Source organism: Callospermophilus lateralis, chromosome 4, assembly GCF_048772815.1.
Source record: "Callospermophilus lateralis isolate mCalLat2 chromosome 4, mCalLat2.hap1, whole genome shotgun sequence".
Taxonomy (NCBI): domain Eukaryota; kingdom Metazoa; phylum Chordata; class Mammalia; order Rodentia; family Sciuridae; genus Callospermophilus; species Callospermophilus lateralis.
In genome coordinates, this window is record NC_135308.1 from 62,803,951 (window position 1) to 62,824,434 (window position 20,484).

Genomic DNA, 20,484 nt, shown 5'->3' on the forward strand with positions numbered 1-20,484 from the left:
ACCCTTCTTCCTTTCACTGCAACAGGGACCTGCATCCCTAGAGGTACACAGTTTAGAGGCATAATTGGAGGGTTCTGGAGTCAAGCAGTCTCCTGGCCCTCCAGTTCTGACTATCATGTCCTGTGGGGAACTCCTAGCACTCTGCTGTGTAAGATCACCTCAGAACCACAATAGTCTGGTTCTTATAGTCTCAGCCCCAGACCTTGTCCTAGGACCCATTGCCATCTTGCTTTCAGATTTGTCTTGGCAACACCGACAGGTCTAGCCATCCCCATGATGACTGGCTTTTCCCAGTTACAGACAGATAGGGAGGGAGATAGTCCAGCCCCCAGGTCAGCCACATCTGGTAGATTGCAGCCTGGGTGGAGTGGAAGGGAGGAGGAGAGAGTAAGCAGAGAGGCAGGGAGGGAAGCAGAAAGAAAAATAGACCCTGCATTTGTCTGACCCAAGACTTTGAAACTCTACCTTTCTAATATGGCATTATGTAAAAATGTGGATGTATAACCGATGTGATTCAGCAATCTGTATTTGGGGTAAAAATGGGAGTTCATAACCCACTTGAATCTAATGTATGAAATATGATATGTCAAGAGCTTTGTAATGTTTTGAACAACCAATAAAAATAAATAAATAAATAAATAAATAAAAGACCTTGAAACTCAAATTGCCGCTAGGTGCCAGCAGAGGACAGGGTTCCTGAGACCTCAAGTAATGACAGCAGTCTCTGCCTCCTGTGATCCCATGCCAGGTCCCAGGTGAGCATTAGGGCCACCAGGCAGTGGCATCTGGGAAGAGGACATCAAGGGAACGAGAGTATGAGACTGGACATACCTGGTTACTGAGAGAGCCAGGATCAGGCTTGCATTTGGGACATGGTGGTGGGCAGAAGATCAGAGTCCTCTCATGCAACAGGCACAGGTTACACAATGCATGTTACACAATGTGCCCATACACTGCTCCCCCAAAGATGCATTTATTACTTGGTCTACAAAAGGGGGGTTCTACTGACACCCACACAGACACTGGAGTTCACAGAGGTCAGAGATCACCCCTCACATTACCCTTTTTTACATCTGCCAGCACCTGCCCCTTCCAATGTTGTGCTCACCCCACAGGGTGCTGAGCTCTCCTGGGCAATGCATGCCAAGAACTGCCCACTGAAGGGGCAGAACTGAAGCCCAAGAGGTTCTGCCTCTTGGAGTTGGTGCACTGGGCCCAGTGTCTCCCTATCTCTGCCACTCACTGACCATGTGCCTCAATTTACCCTTCTATGGCACAAGTTAAAATCCTACCCTGCATGTCTGGGGGCGACGTAAGTCCAGTACAAATGTAAGTCCAGTGCAAGTAGGAAAAAAAAGGCTCCTGTCCTCTCTTGCCTAGGAATTACATCCATCAGGCCATAGGCAGGCCAGCCAGATATGGAGGGCCACTTCTTGGGCTGGACTGGAGAACTTTGTTCTCAGTTCATGTCATCATATATGAGGTCCTAAGTGCCCTGGGGAATCTGTGGTGGAATAGAAGTAGACCAGCCCTTCATTGTCAAGCCCTCACAGGTTATCCCAAGGTAGAAGGATCAAATTCAGACTCATTTCTAAAGCTGGATACCACCTGGAATTTGGGCTTTGGAATGAAATGAAGTCTTGTGGTTACCATCTCCAAGCACCTCGTTTTGCCCACTGAAGCTGGTTGTATCTGGAGTGTGTGAAGTGTTGTCAGGTAGTAAGTTAGTATCATCTATGAAGTAGAGGAACCCCATATGACCCTGAAGCCAAATAAAATCTCCCCACTCAACATCTTACCCATAGACACTATGCAAATGCTTTCTGTTTTTTTGTTTATTTGTTTGTTTTGTACCAGGTATTGACCCTTCAACACTAAGCCACATCCCCAGTGTGATTTTTATTTTTTATTTTATGACAAGGTCTCTTTACATTGCTTATGACCTCTCAGTTGCTTAGTCTGGCATGTGATTCTCCATTCTGAGTTTCTCAAGACACTGAGATTGCAGGCATGCTTCCTGCAAATTCTTAACAAAGTTAGAAAAGCTTGTGAGGTCAGTTGGAACCAGACTGTGGAAGATTAATGAGGCCTTACCAGGATTATCCCAATTAATCCGGAAAGAAATCTGCCATTATTGAATCTATTGGACAGGTGAAGATAGTGGGTTAGAGTAAGGCATCCTGAGCTTGGATAGGAAGCAACCTGCAGTCCTCCAAGTCCAGCCAAGGCCAGCAAACATAGGTGGTACAGATCACACTACATTCCACTATAGACCTTTCAGGCTTTCTGGGTAGCCTGCCCTCTACCACCTCAGCTTCCTGAATGTAGCTGCAAGGTAGGCCATGGGGGGTGCAAGTCTGGGAGATATCTGTTGGCAGGGACAAGGCTCCTCAATGTGCAGGTGCTAGGAGGACAAGGGGCACCCACTGAGTAGTCCACTGTGAGAATATTTCCCCATTCCATTCCATGATGCTCTAGTAGTTAGGATCCAGCTCTCCAATAATGTCCCTGATGACTTTTGTAGCTGGGCAGGGACATAGCCTCTTGCCAAGGAGGTGCACAGACTTTGCAGTCTCCTGGAGAGTTGGACAGTAGCCAAGCAGTGCTTGATAAGAGAGAAGTTGTGATTCTTTCCCTGTGCGGGCCCCATAGGTTCTCCTCCTTGTCCCTCTAGTACTTAGATCAATGAACAGGGGAGATGGTGAGAACAATGTTGGGATTGAATGGTGTCACCTGGTCATGGAGGTGGGGCTCCATGACCCAGGAGCTGAGGTCATGAGATGGGGCTCTCCAAAAGGGTCACGTTCCATCTTCTAAGTCAGATTGTGGCTTTTGCCAAAGTTGCCATGAACTCAGCTCCTGGAGTTGGGGGTCTTAAATAAAAGGAGCTTTCTATCTGTTCAGGACCCCATAATGAACACTGGGAAATGTAGAAACAGCCCACCATGCCCTTGAGAGCCCTGCAGTCTGTCCAGGAGATGTACTCAAAGCTGCTTGCTGTGGCCATTATGCCAGGTGCATGGGGCATGGAGAGGTATGGGGTTGGGGACAGGAACAGAATTCAGGTGCTACCCAGTGGGTGTCCCTTCCCCACCAAGCATCAGTTTCCAATCCTAATGCCTCTTCCTTCCATGAACAGGCTCATCTCCAGTGCTGGTTAGATCCTTTCCTACCTGCAGCTCTCAGCAACAAGGGCTCATCTGTGCCTGTGGAGGTGAGAGGGCCCCTAGGTTTTGGGAGCCACAAAGGCCACTGCCTGGCTGAGTGGTAGTGTTTAGGCCTGTAGGCCTGGGTGGGGTCCACAGCTTCCTTGGGAGGCAAGTTCTGGCTTCTGCCCTCCAGGATCCTTGGGCACCAAAGTGATGAGGGTGACTCTAAAGTCTGCAGAGGAGGAAGGCCAGCTCCTTACCTGGGTGACCAGGTCCACCACTGGGAAGAAAAGATCACTGTGGCCAGGCTCCTGTACTCTGACTTCTCAGACTAAGAGATGCCACCGCAGCTATCCAACCCTCCAGGAGATTGCAAAGTCTGCACACCTCCTTGGCAAGAGGGTATGTCCTTGCCCTGCTGCAAAGGTCATCAGGGACATTATTGGAGAGCTGGATCCTAACTATTAGAGGGGCATGGGATTGAGTGGGGGAATTTTCCCATAGCAAACCAGGAACCTACCCAGAGTGTGGTTCTGTGCTTGGCCCACAGCTGAATTCAGAGCTGTTTAAGCAGTGCCAACTCTGGTAATCTCTCCCTACACCTCTTCTCTGTGTGTTTTAATGATGGAAATAGCATATAACATAAATCACACCCTTATCATTATTTTAAAATGAATAACCTCTGAATTTGTATCCCATGGTTGATATTCAAAGGAAAAAAATGTTAAGTTAAATTCAGTAGAATTCATCTGAGCAAGAGGAAAAAACAAAAATTAAAAAACAATAATGAGAAAGATTGAATTTCCTCCCCTAACAATCAAAAAATGTCCAAGAAAATAGTAGTGCAGTGCTATGAGGAAGTATTTATGAACTGAAGTGAGGCACAAAACTCTTTCATTGCTTAAAAGACAATATAGTTCATTATAACTCTGCAATGGACAAGCTCAGCTGCTGTTATTGCCTGAGACATACCTATTCAATAAATGAAGCTGTAAGGCAGTCAAAATAATATAATTTTCAAAAGGACTTGAGTGCGAGTCACTACATGGGTTTACCACTGATGACTTCCTGCCCGTGTGGACTCTTGAAGTCTCTGGTGCTACATAGCCTGGAGAGCCATGCCTGAGCCCAGCTTGCAGTGCCTCTGGGCCCCACTACAAACCTACTAGAAGACCTGCCAGAGAGCACCAAGTGCATGAAATGTGGCTTCATTCAGACACTGCTATTGTGGCAGGAGGGCACTGGCCACTACCTGTGCAAAGCCTGCAGCCTCTTCACTAAGATGAATGACCTCAGTCTATCCCTCATCAAACAGAAGCACATACCTTCATCCTGGTGGCTAGGAATACACTATGCCAATTGGCACATCATCACCACAACCTTATGGTGCAGAAATGCTGAAGGCTAACCTGCGTAAAATGCCTGTGGACTCTATCAGAAACTCCATGCAGTGCCTTGACCTCTTCCTATGAAAAAATAGGGAATTCAAACCAGGAAACCAAAACCTAAAAATAAGGAAGTCAAAGACTTGTTCTCCTCTAATAGCAATAATTTGGTTCTTATGACTCCAATTTCCACACCTTCTAACTCAGAGTATTACAGTAAAAATACTTCCCTTCCAACACTTCCAACAGCCTCAGAGACAGGAGCCCCTGTGAGGTCTGCTGCAGGAGAGGGCACCAACCCTGAATATAGCAAGCTCCATTATTCAGGTCAAATGGGCTCCACATAGGCTTCAATCTGGCCTTGCCAGCTGAAGTCACATCCTCAGTGGGACAGGATTCCTATTGTGCTCTGGCCCTGACCTCAGCCCTTGTGACTACGAGGTGAAGAGGTCTCCACCCAAGAAGGCCTTGCACCTCTTGTGTCTGAATTTGTCCAGCAGCCCAGACTGTGGCAATGATGCAGACAGAACATCTGGCCCATGTGTGATTTCCCCAGGAGGCTTGCTAAAGAGAAAAAGAAGATGAAGCTCCTCTAGGAAAGGGCCTGTGTGTGAAAACATGGCCTGCTCCATTGGGCCAGGGCCACTTCCAGCCAGTCTGCCATGGGTTGGCTCCTGAACTGCTTGCAGCAACTGGGACTAGGAACAGGGCCAATTGCCTGCTAAGGAAGATGGAGAGATTCTTTCCAACAAGGTTCTATGTGTATTGCCCCAAATCATGTGTTTCCTCTGATGGATTTTTGTTATTCCAGAATTTCTGCACACCTCTTCCACATGCATATTTCACAAGCATTCATGGAGAAGATCATTGGAGGCATTTGGCACACATCTTGAAGACTGGGTGAGTTCCTGGCTCTCTTGTCAAAAGACTGAGTAGTGACTCCAACAGACACTGTGACTGATGTTTCTCAAAGGTCATCTTGCCTGACTGATCTGAGGACAGATGGAATTTGTACATAGGTGGCAAACAAGATATTATTGTTCAATGTATACAATATTTTTTTAATGTTCAATTAACATTGCAGCAATCAGGGTTAAATCATTTGCATAAAATTAACCAACATTTTTATAATGAATGTAAACATTTACCTTAATGTTACTTAAAATAATTTAAAAGAAAAAAATGTGAACTTAAACCTTCTTATGCTTCTCTTACACTTACATTGAATTTCTATATTCCCAATTCTTTAAGAGAACTATATCAAGAAAAATATTTTTTCAAAAAAATTACCTTTTTCCATTTGTTAAGAATATTTATTTATTTATTTTAAACGAAAAGCAAACTTCTTTATTGTACCCAGTACAGAATATAACGCAGCTTGGCAGGATGCATACAGCTCTGCGCAGGGGGAAGTATTTAAAATCATTTGGCAGGTTAAAGCCTTTCTGCACTGTAGACTTTCCACACTCTGGAAAAGAAGCAAGCAAACAAACACCCCCCCCCCCCCGCCTCAAAACCCTGAAAACAAAACAAAACAAAACCACCCAGGAGATGCATGAGTCCAATGGGAATGCAATGGTGATGCTGTCATCCTATATCTTGCGACAGCACAGGCCACGTGGTTACAGCAGGAGAGGGGCAGCTCAGGCGACAGAAGATTATTTCATACTTGCTAAAACAGCATAAATGTATTTTTTTAAAAAAAATCCCAAACCAGGATAAGTAAAGAAAGGAAAAACAGCTTCGTCTCCAGGACCAGGGACGTGGCGGCAGGCGCTGGCGGGGGGCGGTGCGCGAGCGGCCCTCCCCCAGACCCCCTCCTTTCGCCATGCCCCCTCCTCCCCTCCCCTTCCCCTTCCCGCGCAGCGTCCCATGGCCGTCAAGCCGCTGAAGCGCTGCCATCTGCCTGGACTATGCTGCGCACCTTGGGGCGTGTGTCTACCTGCCAGGCAGGACTTCCCGCTGCCTCCCCATTCACACGGCGCCTCCTCCAGGCCCCAGCACTCCATGCCAACCCTGCAGCCGCTGCTGTCCCCGCCGGGACCGAGAGGGAAAATGATCCCTGAGGATTTGGAGAGGCAGATCAGTCTGGCTGAAGCTGAGGGTGCTGTGCCGTTCCTGGTCAGTGCCACATCTGGCACCACTGTGTTGCGAGCCTTTGACCCCCTGGATGCAATTGCTGATGTGTGCCAGCATCACGGACTGTGGTTACATGCGGATGGCTGACTCCGTGGCCTGGAACCCCCACAAGCTCCTAGCTGCAGGACTGCAGTGCTCTGCTCTTCTTCTCCAGGATACCTCAAACCTGCTCAAGCGCTGCCATGGATTCCAGGCCAGCTACCTCTTCCAGCAGGACACGTTCTATGATGTGGCTCTGGACACGGGTGACAAGGTGGTGCAGTGTGGCTGCCGTGTAGACTGTCTGAAGCTGTGGCTCATGTGGAAAGCACAGGGTGGGCAAGGGCTGGAGCGGCGTATTGACCAGGCCTTTGCTCTTGCCCGGTAGGCAAGGAGGATCCCAGATCCCCTCCCAGGGTCTACCCTTCCTCTATTTCTGCCCTCAGGATTACTTTCCTCCCCCTGTCTCTGTGGTTCTCTTCAGTTTATATGGCTGTCTTCCCCTCTCCACCTGCAATTTGTCACCCTCTGTTTCCAGGTACCTGGTGGAGGAAATAAAAAAGAGGGAAGGGTTTGAGTTGGTCATGGAGGTGTGATCCCATGTTCTTTTGCATCCAGCCTATCCCACGCAGCAAGCTCACATGGAGGAAGAATGACGGTGAAAGGGAAAATGGTCCTCCTTTCTCAGCTCATACCTTCCCCTTCCTTATTCCCCTCAGCCTGAGTTTGTCAACGTGTGCTTCTGGTTCCTGTCTCCCAGCTTGCGGGGGAAGCAGGCCAGTCCACATTACAGCCAAAGGCTGTCTCAGGTAGGCTTTCTCTGACTCTGGGTAGCCCTACTAAGGGAACTGATGCAGCTGGTGCACTTCTGCCCCCTGCTGGCCATTCCTGATATGGGCGGTCCCCCTATTGGTCTCTTGCTCCTGAGGGGCTAGGTAACTGGAAGATAACACAATCTTGTCCTTTTTGTGGTGGGCTGGGGGAGAAGGGGATAGGAATAAGATATGCTTTGGGGAAATAAGATGACAGAAAGGATCATCACAGGAGAACCCAAAAAATTTAGTGTGCAGCACTCAGACCCCTGTGCTAGGGTCTGTGCTGGGTACTCAGGCCCAGGTCAGAAATATAAGGTAGAAATAATAGGAAGAGTCTTTTCAATGATGCCGGGGACAGAGAAACACAGAAAGGCCAATTTGATATGCCTTCTAGAGGCAAGGAAGTATGTTCTATCTGGTCCCTAAGAATGGGTTAGTACTAGGTGCTACAGATGATCTGAAAGGACAAGAATCTTCTTGCCCTCATGAAGCTGTTATTGTGGAAAGCAAGAGTTACTGTTTGAAGCCAATATTTCAAGGTGGTTTTGTAAATTACATGCTAGATCACATGGCACAGATCAGATATTACAGGATCCAGGAGTGGTGGCACACACTTATAATTGGTGTCTCTGGAGGCTGAAGCAAGAGGATCACAAATTTGAGGCCAGCCTCAACAGCTTAGCAAGACTCTGTCTCAAATTAAAAAATAAAAAGTACGAAAGGACTAGGATGTAGCTCAGTGGTAAAGTACCCTTGGGTAATCCCTGGGAAATAAAAAAGACAGGAATTAGGAAAGGGGAGAAGAAGACATTCAGGATGACTAAAGTTTGAAGGTAGACTGAAGCAGTGTTGAAAATCAGAAAAGTCAGGATTTAGCATAAGAGACTGTCCTACAGCTATCTTGTAGGTAGGAGAAATGAGGAATAAAGCAGAAGGTAGAGAAGGCCAACCAAGTTGGATGTAATGGAAAAAGTAAAGTGGGGCCAAGGTGAGGGTCTAAGCAGTGAAGGTAATTCCAGAAGATGGCTGGGTGGGAGGGAAAAACAGCTCTGATAGCCGGGTAGTCCAGGTAGCTGGCCCATCTTCTCACCTGACCCCACGCTGCAGCTGGACTCTACCCACTCCCATAGGTAGCCCCTGTGCTCAAGGAGAGCATGGTAAAGGAAGGCTCCATGATGATCGGCTACCAGCCCCATGGGACCCATGGCAACTTCTTCCAAATGGTGGTGGCCAACCCCACTCTGACCTGTGCTGATATAGACTTCCTCCTCAACGAGCTGGAGTGGCTAGGCCAGGACCTGTGAGCCTTCTTCCTCCAGAGGCCTCAGTGCCACCCCTCACCCCACTGAGTCTCTCTGTGTTGCCTTCTGCATTCTCAAAAGAGCCTCTCTAGGAAACAAAGTAGGCTTAAGCTCTTAGGAGAATGTTTAAATAACTATATCCATAGGATGCAAGGTTATTCTTTCATTAAAATTATATTTACAAAGAATTTTTATTAATTGAGAAAAATAATATAATGTTATGTTTAAAAAGCTGGATATAGGACTATATAGTAATGAGCAATGTTCAGAAAGACATAGGAAAAGGCTGATGAATGATCTATGCCAGAGTTTGTTTTCCCTGAGATGAGATAATAGGCAATTTTAAAATTGATCCCTTTATACTTTTGTGCCTTCTCCTTTTACTATGTAATGAATATTCATAAGAACATAATAAAATTAAAATTTCAAGTATATTAAAAAAAGAAAGGAAAAACAAATCTATACAGCATTTACAACAAATAAATCTCTAGCCAGCTGGTGGGTAAAATATGAATCTAGTATAGACTATGTGTAGATTAGAAAGCTATAAATATGGTTTAGAAGAGTCCTTTGATTAGAGTACAATGCTAATTACAACCCAAGATATAAGCTCCACACCTTTGTGGGCTAATTTCCCATAGAGGAAAATCTCATTTTTCCGTATCTATAAAATGCACCTTTATCCCTGTAAACCTCTTCACAAATGTGCTGTTGGTTATAAGGGGGATCATGGAACATTCCATTTTTTGAAAAGCAACTCAAAGCATGTGCCTCACACTCACGGACTCAGCACTGCCTTCTCCACACACGAGGAACAGCACAGTCCTTCTTAATGTTCTGAGTGACACAGGGAGCACAAAATTCCATCACTGGAGCAGGCAGCATGTGCCATCACCTTCTAGAGTGACTTTCCTCTACTTTGAGCTCAACTTTCACTCAGCTTTAACTTAGTTGTTTTAAACTTTCCCAATATAATACAGCAATTAGAAGAAACTTAAAGGAGTGGCAGGAAACCAGAGTGCTAGCACTGTTTTACCTGTCGGTGTCATGTATAAGCCTCAGACCCTACTGAACTGTTATGTAGGGTTTAAAGCTCAAGATGTAAAGAAAAAGGAAAAAAAAATAACCCACAAATGGATGAAATGGAAATGGTCATTAGTCATGCCCAGGAAAGAATCCCTAGGGTTCCCACCAGGTGACCAAGTTTCAAATGGACATGACATGTAATATGTACATCTGCTTCCCAGAGAGGGCATGTTAGTGAACCCGGGGAGCTATACACATAGAATCTATGCTTGTGTCTAGGCTGCCCTGCACACTTCAAAAATGTACAACTCAGGTGCAAATGTTCCATCAGGTTGTCTGGTACAGAAAGCACAAAGCAGGCCACAGAGTGGACTTTTACATGGCTAAGGAACAGCCCCAGCAAAGCCCCTCTCAAGCTGCAACTCTTCATAAGTCGGCACGACCCTGCCTAAGGGACACAGTGCACAGTTACCAAAAGGTTTGTTTTTTTTTTTTTGTTTGTTTGTTTGTTTGTTTTTGCTTTAAATACCAAAACTACAAAAATCAGTTTATTTTTTCCAAAACAACTACCAAAACAAAACAACCTCCCACCCCCCGAATCACAGCAAAACTAAATACTGTTAAAACTGTTAATCGCCCTTCCCCTAAAATGAAAGCCATCCACATTCAACCATGTGACTGGGAAGAGAGAGGGGGCCTGCTCTATTTAGTGACCACATGGCTGGAAGGTTCCCAAGCGTAGCAATGGTTTATGATTTGAGAACCATGGAGTGGGTAACAGCTGTCAGGACTGATTCTCCCCTTTCTCTAAACCAAGGGCAAGTATTTCAGATTGAGCTAGAAGAACTCTCCAAATTTCAACACATATTTTTAACCTTTAATTGGTCTGAGTCTCCCCAACTCAGTCTACCTACTTTTCTGTGAGCTTGTGATTTCTTTAATAAATTGTGCAAACCAGAGCCCTTCTATGTAAAGACATTTAGTAGTCCATGATCAACGCAGATTGTCACACACTCGGTCCCATTTTGAGGGTACTAACCTGAACAAGGTATTGCTTTGCATATATTGTCCATGGTAGTGAGGAGGCTCCCTTCCCACATCCTCTTCCCAGAAACCTCATCAGAATCAGAGTAGAGGCACCAACCTTTTGGTGGTTTTTCTGCCCCTGCCTGTTTCCACTCCCCAGCCAAGGTATATGCCTTTCAGGGTGAAAATCCAGAGATGGCTTGGGCTCTCTGGATAATATTCAAATGGCAAGCTTTAGAACAACCAAGAACACAAACAAAACCACTGCCCTCATCTGCCTGAACGGGAACTGCCAGCTCTAGGGTTTGGCTGCTCAGCCACTCAGAAACTTGGTAAGCGAAGCCTTCAGCATAGGGGAGGCTGCTGCAGCGATACAGGTCCAGGAGGTAAGCAGGGTTGTCTTCAAAGTGGGTCAGTGGCAGGGTGTCCTCCTCGTTGAGGGGGCATTCAGACTCTGCCTTCAGGAATGGACGCTGATTGTCCGGGAAGGCCATGGAGAAAAGGGCATCCAGGTCACAGACAAATTTGTAGACATATGTTCCCCAGCGACCTTCTGCATGATGCCCTTTGCATAGTAGTATAGAGAACAGCTAAGCTTGTCATAGTTTATGGCAGGCCGGTTCTTCTGGATGCCCCAACGCAGAGCAACCTTCTCTGGTTCTATCAGCTTAAACTCCATGCCTCGGCCTGTCCAGGCAATGAAGTGAGCATTGGCTGGGTCATCAAGAAGAGTGACCAGGAACTGCCACAGCTGAAGGGAGCCTCGCCTCTGGTAAGGAGGGCCCTCCCGATACATGGTGGGCTCTTGCTTGACTTTGCCTTCCAGTCTCTCAGGCACAACGCAAGTGTCATCAAAATATAACCGGGGATCTTTTTCATATGAAAAACCTTCATGGCTGCTGGAGAAATATCCCCCTCTCCTGTAGGATGACTGGCAGTTAGGCATTTCTGAATGATTCCCGGGCTCCTGCTTGATTCCCATTGGTAACTGGAACCCATGTGCTGAGGGACCTGGCATTCCAGGGACCCCAAGTTCATAGAATGGGTCATGGTATTCTTGTTTGAACCCCTGAGGGGGTGGGGGAGCTACAGGGACAATAGGTTCTGACATTGTCGGTGGTAACTGGGACGATTATCTCCAGGAACTCCTGACTGCGGAGGGAAGGGTTGGCAGGGTTCAGACAGTTGTCTCTGAAATCTCCCATTGCAGGTGAGAAAAAGACCTTGATGAGGTTTCTGTCCATGATCGGCTGGCACCATTGTTCTGGGGCTGAGCAAAGGCAGAAGTTCATGGCCAAAGCCCATGAAGGAGGAAAGCTATTCTGTCCCATGGCAGCAGGAATGCAGAGAGACAGAGCAAGCTCTTGGGGACAAAATATAACCCATAAGGGTGTGCTCCCATGGACCACCTTCCTGCTGACTCACATCACCTGCTAGCAGTTACCACCCAGTACCTTAGTCCTCTCCAATAACCCTCTCAAAGCCATCAGGGTCTTTTAGGTCAACTGTGAGGTCACAGAACTCGTAATCTAATCACTTCACTGTGAGCATTCCTGCATTGTCTCCCATGAGCTCTGGGGGACAACTCACACCCAAAGCATAACACATTTTAATTGCCAAACAGCAAATAGCTTTTGCTTAGTATATAAGTAGGTTGATCATCACCAAAAGAGAGATGCTGCAATTCTGTCATCCTGTGGCCTTGTGAAACCACTTTAAAGGGCTCCAATGGAAGTTCCATCAGATCCATCCAGCACACCAACACGTTGGCTAATATCTACACCCAATTATGTCCCATCTCAAGTTCCACTTCCAAAGCAGTAGCATCAGGTACCACCACTTACAATGCAGCAGTTTTTTTCTATACCCACTGGAATCTTTGAAGCACAGCTGCATTTTCAGATGATGCTTTGTTCAAAGCCCCACACTGCTTTTGTCTTAGAGATGGTACTACATCTTCATATTTCACTTCACTTTCAATTAATGCTAGACAACCAGCACTGGAGCTCTCCCAAGGCCCACAATGCCACAGACAGCAATCAAACAGCCATATCTGGTTGGAGAGTGGTACAATATCAGTAAAAGCCAATCAAGCACATGCATGCCTTCTTTCTCCACAAGAAGAGTGTCTAGAGTGGCTTCACATACTCTTACTCTTGGTGTAACTCCAAACCTCTTAAATTCTTCTGCCAATTGACCTACATTTGCATTGGCTAGATCCTGTGTAGGAAGGAATCTTACTTCATACACATGACATTCATTGGAGAAAAGATAGCCTCTTCAGTGGCTGAGGCAGTGGCTCAACGGGAGAGCGCTCACTTAGCACATGCGAGGGCCTGGGTTCGATCCTTAGCATCACATAAAAATAAATAAAACAAAGGCATTGTGTCCAACTACAACTAAAAAATATTTTTTTAAAAAAAGATAGCCTCTTCAACAAATGGGCCTGGGAAAACTGGAAATCCATATGTAGAAAAATGAAATTAAACCTTTATCTCTCACCCTGCTTCAAACTCAACTCAAGTGCACCAAAGACTGAGGCACTAGAACACAGACCCTGGATGTAACAGAAGAAAAAGTAGTCCCATGTTGGCTGAGGAACTGACTCCATTAATAAGACTCTGATGCAAAAGAAGTAAAATCAAGAATCAATAAATGGGATGGATTCAAACTAAACCTTTTCCTCAATAAAGGAAACAATCAGTAACATGAAGAGAGAACCTACATAATGGGAGAAAATCTTTACCACATGCACCTCAGATAGAGCATTAATCTCCAGAATATATAAAAAACTCAACACCCAAAAAGAAAACCAACCCAAATAACACAATCAATAAATGGCTAAGGAACAGAACCCAGCAGTCCTGTTTGGATTAGAAAGAGGAGAGTCAAGGGAAGGGAGGGGGCATGGGTGAAATAAGGATAATAGAATGAATCAGACATTTTTACCCTATGTGCTTATATAATTACATGACCAGCGTGATTCTACATCATGTACAACCAACACTCCATGGAAGAAGAATACAATCAGTCAACAACTATATAAAAAAATGTTTTAACATCTCTAGCAATTAGAAAAATGTATACCAAAATTAAAATTTCATCTTCCTTCAGCCAGAATGGCAATTATCAAGAATATAAGAAACAGTAAATGTTTGTGAGGATGTGGGAACAAGGTACACTCAGACATTGCTGGTGACACTGCAGATTGGTACAACCATTATGGAAAGCAGTATGGAGATTCCTCAGAAAACTTGGAATGGAACCAACATTTGACCCAGCTATACCACTACTTAATATATACCCAAAGGATTTAAAATCAGCATACTACAGTGATGCAGCTACATCAATGTTTATAGCAGCTCAATTCACAAAGGCTAAACTATGGAACCAACCTTAGTGCCCTTCAATAGATTAATGGATAAAGAAAATGTGATATATTTACACAAAGGCATATAACTCAGCCATAGAAAAGAATGAAATTATGGCTTACTCTGAGAAATGGATGGAGCTGGAGAACATCACTCTAAACAAAATAAGCCAATCCTAAAGAATCAAAGGCCAAAGGTTTCTCTGATATGCAGATGCTAATCCATAATAGGGGGGTACCTTGGATTAGACAGAGGGGAGTAAAGGGAGGGGAGAGGTTACGGGTATAGGAAGGATAATAGAATGAATCAAACATTATTACCCTATGTGCAAATATGATTATAAGAGCAGTGTGATTCTACATCATACACAACTTCTGAGGAATGAGAAGTTATATTCCATTTATGTAAGAACATTATTTTATATATGACTTTATAAAATCCTCCTTTTAATTTTAAGATGTCATCCATCTGTTTTCAAAAATGTTAATGGGAAAAGTGGACGTGTATACTTTAGAATCAGAGAATATATGTGGTTTTTACACTTTTTATTTCTACTATTTTCCTTATTATGGAGACATAAAACTTTACAATTCAGCGAGCAAATGACTTTTAAAAAGTATTCTGAAATTAATGTTTTTTGATATGATTGGATAGTCAATTAGTAGGCAGCAGATAATCCTAGATAAGTTTTATAGATTCTGCAAGAAGGAAGGGGATGAAGGAAAATCTTGATATCAAAGACACTGTGAGGAGCTGGCTTTAAAACGTGTCATGGTATGAGACATGCTCAATGATATAGCAATTGGAGATTTCTAGAGTAGCCACTTAGAAAATATTTGTGTGGCCAGCTTTTTCATCTCCCCCCCTTTTTAAAAACTATTCATTTATAATCCTTTCTTGCATGACAACCTCTTTTTTATATTACCATGAAAAATATTCATGGATATTTACATGTGATAAAGACCTTACTTTGGTCATTTATTTTTCTGAACCTTAATTGATTAATCCATGAGATAAATTCAATAAATTGCTTCACAGGAAACAGATGAACTCTGGGATATTTATGCTGACCTCTATCTAGTTTTTATAGGAAATGTGATTATGATAGTAGAATTAGTTGGCAAAGGTTATATTTCAACAACTTGGACCACATATAAACACTCTTTTATCCATTGAAACACATTGTTTTTTTCCTGCTTCCTTTGTATGACCAGTCTATATTATCAGGTATTTTTAGGCACTCATTTATATTCTGAGCAGTCTGATCTGAGAAATTAAGGCTTACAACTCAGGAGGTAGAGGCATTAGGATCACAAGTTTGAGGCCCACCTCAGCAACTTAGCATAGGAAAAATGTCTTCTAGGAGGCTGCAAACTTCCTTCTTAGTTTAAGCTGGACTTGCAAGGGCATCATGTGGGGGGCTCCAAGGCTTCAAGATAAGACAATGATGTCTCTGGGCACAGAGATCATCATTTGGGAATAAAAGCAGATTCTGTGGTTGGTGGGTCTGTGGCCTCCACTTTGTAAAAACACAGAGTGTTTGAGGTGGAAGGAAGTAGTTTGATCTGCTTGCTCCATTTATGGGGGGTGAAATGAATTCCAGAAATGCCAAATAATTTGTCCAAAGTCACACAGCTCAACACAGCTCTTCTGACTCCTTTCTGTTGCACCATGCACTGCGGGGCAGCTTCACTGTCCACTGTGATAAAGTTGTTGACCCAGTCCTCTCACATCCTTAGGTGTCAAACCCCATTTGTCTTTGTCACTTCAGCACATGTATAGACAAGGGGAATTAGAGTTCATTGAAGCGGAAAAAGGCCTGAGATTTTCACTCCTGCAGTAAGTAGTCTGAACAGGGCACATGAATAAGCATCTTAATCTAATCTTGCATATAGCTCTATGCAATACACATTGCCTATCCTGAACTCAGTTTCTTCACCTATGTATGAGGACATTTACCATGATAATCCTTAAGCCTGATAAATGACTGTGTATAGAAATTACTGACAGGTGTTTACAGAACTTTGTCATCTGCATTGCACACATCTTGCCCTTTTTTTCCAAAGCCTGTTTTAACCTTACTTTGACCTACTTATTTTGTTATTTAGTATGATTTTATATTTGCCAGGAAAATAAATCCACTGTATCATTTGTCCAAAACCCAAATGACAAGATGAATTTCTAACTGGGGTCCACATAGTCATTTGCACTCAGCTGTGTCTTGTGTTCCCCGCTATCCATCAGGCTCCCGGTAAAAGCTTTGCCATTCTTCCCCTTCTCAAGCACAAAAATCTGCTGCATTCCCACAGAGCAATCAGAGTCTCCTTGCGCTTAAGACCAACCAGCTATAGCTGAACTGTGAACATCTGCATATATGACACGAAGCCAGTGTCAAATTTATGACCCTGCTGTGATTGGATCTGCATTCATGTAGGGGCACAGGAGTCTCTTTCCCTATCTGGGTGAAATTCAGGCTCCTTTTCCATTCATGCTTCTATGTTTTAAGATAGGATTCAGGAAATCTTGCAGTATTTGGAAAATGCTTCTCTTTAATAAGGGATTGATTCCCTCCATAACCTGGAACTAAAAGATGAGCTACTTCCATTAAATTAATTACATGGGATAGAAATCTGCTTTATAACCACAATGATCACCATGGCTATGAAGGTTAAGGAAGGGGACCTAGGATTCCTGAAGCTTCAGTCTCATTTGTCATCAAGTCTATTTGATTGCCTTCTGGTCCAGGTCATCTCTTTTCTAAAGGAATAAAAGAGTCTTGCTCTATTCAGAGGTAAAGGGGGAAATGAGACTCTGCTCTGAAGATCAATCCCTGAAGCCAGGACTCATTCCTCTTTTCTGTCCATCACAGGACAGTGCACCTAGTCAATCCAAGGTCAGTCATTGACCTTGCTCTTGTTACTCAGACTCTCAGCAGCTTTGAACTTTTCTCATCTGTTTTCACCTTATAGGCCCAAGCAAGTATTCTGGGTTGACTCAAGAAACACATGTGGTCCAGCGTCCTTAGAAACCACATCTCTGACTATGGTTTCTTTGGAGGCCCTTTCTTAATTCAAACTACCCATGACATCCCACTTTTCTACAAATAGCCTTTCCATGGGTTATCACCTCTTTTAGGCTCAAACTTCAATAGTCAGCTCCCTCCTTACAGAAGAGAAGTTGGTTGTCAGGTAGAAGGTTATAGTTCCAGTAATCTAGATCCCAGGTATTTTCATTTCCCTCAGTATTTGTGGGGAATTTGTTCTAGGACTTCCCTAAGGATACCAAAATCTGAGGATGCACCAGCCCCTTGTATGTGATAGTGGGATATTTTCATAGAACCTATGCACATCCTCCTATAAAATTTAAATCATCTCTGGATCACTCAGAATACATGATACAGTGTAAATGCCATGTAAATTCTTGTTATACTATATTGTTTGGGGAGATGTAAAATACAGATGCAGTTTTATTTTTAAGAGTTTCAATCCATGATTGACTCTGTGGATGTTGAACCCACAGATAGAAGGCCGACCCCAGTTCTTTCCATATCAATATACTTGGAGTCCCTTCCATAGGCTCTCTGCCTGCCTTCATCAGAGCCACAAACAATGGAGCCCTCAGGTATACTCAGTGCCTCTTGAAATCCTATTCTTGCTTAGGTTATGATGCTATGTGTAGAAAGTTGTGACTACAGCTTCACAGTGTTTAAGTAAGTCAGTAAGAAGCTTATTCTCCTGTGCTTGTTAACTTGCTGCCCTGTTAAAACTCAAAACACTCCCTGGGAGTAGTTCCTTCATGTCCAATTGTTTCCTGATTTGCAACAATCTTTTCTACACCAGAGCCAATAATTTTAGAGCCATATATACCTTCCAGTCTAATATCAAAGCAATTTCTTTCAGCTTCTTTTTGTTCCCTGAGATGAAAAATTCTTTTCTGCTTGGATCTTTTATTATAAGGTATACTTATAATGTCTGACCAAAATGACTAGACATGTAGTTTCCAGGGTCAAATACAAACTTCCAGTCCCATGGAGGCTCAGAGCAATAGGTCTAGTCAGGGGATGTGGTGTTACAGAGCCCAAGTTACACAGGAGGTGGAAATAGTCAAAGATAGTAAAACCCAGAAAGGTCATGTGAAAGGTAGAAGTTAGGCAAGAAGCCAAATCACCACCCAGTAGCTTGACCAAACATGTCATCCATTAGAATTTATACAAAAGAAAACAAGTCTTGTAATCAAAACAACACCGTGCACAAAAGAACTGGCATTTGATTTTAACTCTGCCACTCACTGACCTATGTGATTTTAAGGTTTGTGAATCTCAGTCCAGATAATGTCTATCTCTCTAAGGGGCTGTTAAAATTTAAAATGAGGATTCTTTGGAAAACACTTTATAAAATCCTAAGTGCAATGGAATTGATGGCTATTCTGTGATGTGCTCTTAAACATTTTTTCTAGAATCGCATAGAATTCACCCTCAGTCAAGGAAAGTGAGCATGGCACGTTTTCCAAGATGCTCAGGAAACTTGCACATTTTTAGTTCTGTTAAAGTGTAAACTAAACAAGTCAAGACATAAAGGGGCACCAAAGGTTAAAGAACAGAGACATGGGGTCAAGCACGTCTACCTGTGGGAGTGCTCAAAGGAGAAAGATCTGCATGGCAAGGCATACTGGCTGAGCAGATAGCTCTGGTTAGAGCTCTGCAAATTCATTTCCTGGGCCTATGGTGACCTGACTGGATCTATTTGATAGAATTAAGAACATTTAGAAGTACACTGAGTTCCAAGGCTCAGAGAAACAGACAAGTTACTTCATTTTGAAAAAATTATAAATACAGCTATGGGGGAAAATAACCAGATCATGTGATGGCATCTACTGATTTTGAGGTACTTTTTGAGCAATTGTAAAGTAAATAGGGAAACAATTTTTATGGTTATTTTTCTCCCTCTGGGTTTTTCCACAAAGTTATATAAATCAAATGGTAACTATTTAACTACTTAGAAAAATCCACTATCTATCTCTCTCTCTCTCTCTCTCTCTCTCTCTCTCTCTCTCTCTCTCTCCATGTATTATATGTCTATACACATATATATTCATATATGTATATATGCGCATATATATGCATATATGCGTATGTGCATATATGTATACACACACACACACACACACATATATATATATATATACACACACACATACATACACACACACAGTGGAAACATGCATATATTTTTTTTCCTTTGACCCCATAATATGAATTTCATTTTGGGGAGACTCTGTTCCCCATTCTCTTTCTCTCATGTTCATCTCCTCCACAGTTTCTGTGTCTCACTTTGAACCCCTTTGGGGTTTGGCACTACTTCTGTAGAATTATATGTCTGATGTTATTTCCCGGCATACCCATAGATGACAAAATCTTTTGACTTTGAAAGGGATGCACATTTCCTCTTAACCCAGCAAGTGTTTGTCTTCTTTTCTTGTCACTCATCCCAGGTCTCTTTCCTACCAAGGAAACCAGTTCCAGCACAGAGGCAGTTCAGCTTTTAATAAGAAGTTGAGCAGAAGTTATAATAACTCATTGCCTCGCCTGCTTGGAAAACATGATAATGCTCCTTAGTTGTAAGAAATCATTTTAACAACACTGACTGGTGGCAGTTCATTCATGGAGGCTATTTGACACCTGCTATAAATAGCACATGATGCATGTAGTAAACGGTTCTTCTGTGTGGCATTTATTTATTTGTAATTTATATCCTGCCTGCTTGCACAAAAGGATCTGAGCTGGCTAACAATAGAAGACATATACAATAAGATTGTAATGTATGTAGAAATTGAAGACCAAAAATCATATAGAAAGGAGAAAGGGGAAGAGTTATGTTTGCAGTTTGTTCCTCCTTATCAAGGCAATGAAAGCAGATTATGTTGTAGCCTCCCTCCTCTAGGCTCACTGAGGTGTGCTCAAGAGGAGATGTATAATTCATCACTCACAGAAATCAAATAAGGAAAATGATGGTGCAAACACAGAAGGAAACAATATTTAGAAAGAAGAAATCTTGGAAGATCTTTTTTTGGGTTTTTTGTAGAAGGGAGGTATAGAAGGAAGGTCACAGAATAAGCAAAATCACAGTGATCACATTTTCCTAATCATTTAGAGTTCTGATTACCTATTGCCCAATTCTATAATACACTTGTCTGGGATTATGCAGGAGCTATTGATTTGTTCTACTCTCATTTGTGTAAATCAATTTCATAGAGAGGAAGAAAATAAAAAACAAACAGAGTCTAGCAGTGGGTTT

At 43.4% G+C, this 20,484-nt stretch overlaps 1 protein-coding gene and 1 pseudogene across 1 annotated transcript; one reads left to right on the forward strand and one right to left on the reverse strand.

Moving 5' to 3' along the window:
• Positions 1–6,585: 6,585 nt before the first annotated feature.
• On the forward strand, positions 6,586–9,074 carry LOC143396602 (cysteine sulfinic acid decarboxylase-like). Its single transcript, XM_077109216.1, is given in 5 exon segments — positions 6,586–6,753; positions 6,755–7,036; positions 7,191–7,242; positions 7,372–7,461; positions 8,598–9,074. Coding segments are annotated over 5 exon segments (762 nt in total). The 5' UTR covers positions 6,586–6,589; the 3' UTR covers positions 8,772–9,074.
• Positions 9,075–10,996: 1,922 nt separating this feature from the next.
• Positions 10,997–12,080, reverse strand: LOC143398267 (ETS translocation variant 5 pseudogene; annotated as a pseudogene).
• Between the last annotated feature and the right edge of the window lie 8,404 nt (positions 12,081–20,484).